The 3,573-nt window shown below is 50.2% G+C and overlaps 1 protein-coding gene across 1 annotated transcript in view; it reads right to left on the bottom strand.

Annotated features, from left to right (window-relative positions):
- Nucleotides 1-3,336, bottom strand: part of pcdh7b (protocadherin 7b) — a 260,327-nt gene extending 256,991 nt beyond the window's left edge. The window contains 3 exon segments of the mRNA XM_062065970.1: nt 1-29; nt 73-2,697; nt 2,700-3,336. The exon segment at nt 1-29 is cut by the window's left edge and continues 18 nt beyond it. Of these exon segments, the coding sequence (XP_061921954.1) occupies nt 1-29; nt 73-2,697; nt 2,700-2,766 (2,721 nt within the window). The 5' untranslated portion in view covers nt 2,767-3,336.
- Nucleotides 3,337-3,573: the final 237 nt, after the last annotated feature.

Raw genomic sequence — 3,573 nt, 5'->3', positions numbered from 1 at the left:
GGACTTATGCTTCTTCTTGTCCTTCTTGGCTTCTTGGACTTGTCGTGCTGCTGTGGCGCTTGTCCTTCTTGGGCTTCTTGGACTTGTCGTGCTGCTGTGGCGTGAAGAAATCTTCGTGGTCTTTCTTTCCGGCCTCATAACCATTCTTATTCTTGGGTCGACAGTATCGGGCCATGACCACCACCAGGATAATGAGGATGACTGTCATGATTCCTGAAACGACTCCAATGACAATGCTCAGACGCTGCTTGCTGAGGTCGTAATTGGGGTCGCCAGCGATGTTTGTATTGAGAGACGTGCTCAGGCTCTTTGCCACCTGCGCCTCCACCACCGTGGAATTGGAAAGAGTCTCGTTAACATAGACATGAACAAGTGTCGTAGTGGCCTGGGAAGGCTGTCCGCTATCATTCACCTGAACCACTAGCCGGTGTAGTCCATAGTGCTTCTGCTCCAGCTTCCCCATCAGTGAAATGACGCCAGTACCCACATCGATCTCAAACAGTTTAAAGGGGTTCCCGCCAATTATGCTGTACTTGAGGTCAGCATTGATGCCAGTGTCTGTGTCGGTGGCTATAACAGTCCTGACTACGGTTCTGATGTTGCTGGAGGGCGGGAGAAGGGTGTAGGAACTGTTTATTGGGAAGGTGACAGTTGGTGCATTGTCATTATCATCCATGACAAACAGTGACACGGTGGCAGTAGCTGACCTGGGCGGGTCACCCCCGTCCACTGCTTTCACACGGAAAGTGTATGTGGTTTTCTGCTCTCTGTCAAAGGACAGTGTTGAGAAAATAGTCCCAGTGTCATTTTCAATGGAAAAGATGTCTTCCTCCTCCTCAATAAAAAGACTCATTTGTGCATTTGGGCCTTTATCTACATCGATGACTGTAACCATGCCTACTGGGCTGTTTGGCTCCAGATTCTCTTTGACATAGAAGGTAAACACATCTTGCATGAACTTTGGCTCGTTGTCATTTTTGTCTGCCACTAGGATGACTACAGTTGCAGAGCCCTGTAAGGTGTTTATGCCCTTATCTTTGGCTATCACTTTAAATTCATATCGCTCCGTTTGCTCTCGATCCAAAATGATGTTTACTCGGATATCGCCGCTGTCCGCATCAATAGAGAAAATCCCATTTACAGATGAGTCGAGGGAATAGGATAGTTCAGCATTCTTCCCGCTGTCTGCATCAATTGCTGCCACCGTTGTCACCCTCTCACCTGGGGCGTTGTTTTCTGGGAATGACACCTCCACTACATTGAGGTTAAAGATGGGAGAGTTATCATTTGTGTCACCCACTTTTACCATCAGAGAGTTATTACTGGCCAGACTGGGGCTTCCTGAGTCTACAGCCACAATGACCACATTGTATTCCTGCATGGCCTCGTAGTCTAACGGTGCTGATGTATGGAGGAAATATTTCTTTTTATTCTGCTCACCCTCCATCTCGCTGGCTGGCTTGAGCTGGAAGGGCACATCGCCCACCACTGTGCATGTCACAATGCCGTTCTCGCCTTGGTCGCGATCTGACACCTGAACTAAGGCAATGGGTGTGTCCACCACCACGTCCTCAGCCACGTTGGCTACTCCGTCTTTCAGGAAAATGCGTCCAATTTTGCGTATCTCGATGGCAGGCACATTATCATTCTCGTCCTTAATGTTGAGCACCACTGTGGCCTTGTCCATTTTTGGAGGCTGGCCTCGGTCACGGGCCATTACTGTAAACCTCAACTGGCTTACTTCTTCTCGGTCGATGCGGTGCAACACACTTAGCCAACCCGTGCTCTCATCCAACCTCAGCAGCCTCCTCACGGACTCTGTGGCCGCCCCGAACACGTACTCTATTTGACCGTTCACCCCTACGTCTGCATCGGCCGCTTTGAGCTGCAGGATGGGGGTGCCAGGGGAGCTGTTTTCCAGCAGGTCGGACTCATACACGCTCTTCTCAAACCGGGGGCTGTTGTCATTCACGTCTGTGATCATCACCCTCAGGATGGCCTGGGAGGACCGTGGCGGATCACCCCCGTCCCTCACGCGCAATGTCAGCTCATAGGAGTCCCTCTGTTCTCGGTCAAGCGCCCCTTTAATGATGAGCTGGGGCTGCTTCTCGCCATCCGTGGTGTCAGCCACTTGCAGCTCAAAGACACTGCTTCTGCTCGCGCCCTCCTCAAATCTCCTCTTCCCAGGGTATGAATCCCCGGAGGAGCGCCTTGAGTTCTCCACGTTATCCTGAATGAGCTCATACCTCTCTATTCCGTTCCTGCCAAAATCTCTGTCAGTGGCTGTGGGCAGCAGATAAAGGGTTCCAATGGGTCTGTTTTCCTCCACAGAAAGAGTCAGTACAGGCGAAGGGAAAGATGGAGTGTTATCATTGATGTCGAGAATGATGACTTTTCCCTCAAAGAGGTCGACCCAGCTCTGAGCTGGACCAATCACTGACACCTCAAAATCTATAAAACACTCGTTCTCATCAAATATCATTTGGCACTGTTGTAGTTTTTCACGGTCTATCCGTCTCTCGTTGGTGGTGAGCTCACCCGTTATGTTGTCTATTTTGAAAAAATCAGAGCCCGACTCCAGCGTGAAAGTCACCTCGCCGGACCCGGCAACGATGCCCAGGTCTGCAGCCACGTTGCCCACCCTCACATCCGGGGGTCCCTCCTCCGCTAAGCGGTACCGGAGCACCTGCTTGGCAGCGGCTGGTGCACAAACTGCAGGACGAGCATGCAATAGTACAAATAGTCCACGGCACCGATAGTCCTCATTGTTCTCGTCTGGGAAAAAAGTCCCCCCAAAAAAATAAATTAATTGAAATCAATTGGTGGTGTGGATTCTGGAACAAATTGCGGCTTTCACGAGGAGAGGAGTGACATGTGTGAGACTTCTACATCCCTGCCTGCTGCAGTGGATGGCACCAAGTTTCCCCCGCCTCTCTCTCTCTCTCTCTCTTTCTCTCTTTTCTTATGAATTAAAAAATATACATATCACTCAACGTGCAAAAAAAAAAAAAAAAAGCGCCAGCAGAAAGTACGAGCGGTCCACATCGTCTCTTGTCACTCACGTTTTTGTTTTTTTCCCCCCCGCTGTGATATATGTCCACGCGAGTCACACACTCCACTGTGCAAGCCAGCGAGCCGCCTCTGCTCTCATCCTGCAAAGTCACTTTTTAGAGAGCAGTTTTTGTCATGATGCAACACAGCTCCAGAGTAAAAGCAGCAACAACAACGAAAAAATAAAGGTAAATCCTAGTCGTGGATCCCTCAGCAACCTGTCCGCTCACCTGCAGGCGTGTGTCGGCTGCATTTCTCTGCAGCACAAGGAGAGGGACGCACAAATGATATTCCTCTCTCTCTTTTTTTCCCTTTGCGTCTCTCTCTCTCTCTCTCTCTCTCTCTCATCTCTCTCTCTCTCTCTCTCTCTCTCTCTCTCTCTCTCTCTCTCTCTCTCTCTCTCTCGCTCCCTCATCCACTCACACCCCCTCCCCTCCGCGGTAAACTTGGGCCAGGCAGTCCTGGTCCGGGGGCTGTCAGACCATATGTTGGATGGCCTTGATAATTATTTTTATTAGTATT

The sequence above is a fragment of the Entelurus aequoreus genome, linkage group LG12, assembly GCF_033978785.1.
Source record: "Entelurus aequoreus isolate RoL-2023_Sb linkage group LG12, RoL_Eaeq_v1.1, whole genome shotgun sequence".
Lineage (NCBI taxonomy): Eukaryota > Metazoa > Chordata > Actinopteri > Syngnathiformes > Syngnathidae > Entelurus > Entelurus aequoreus.
The sequence above is the reverse complement of the archived record's forward strand: the minus strand, read 5'-3'. Positions and strand labels throughout refer to the sequence as shown.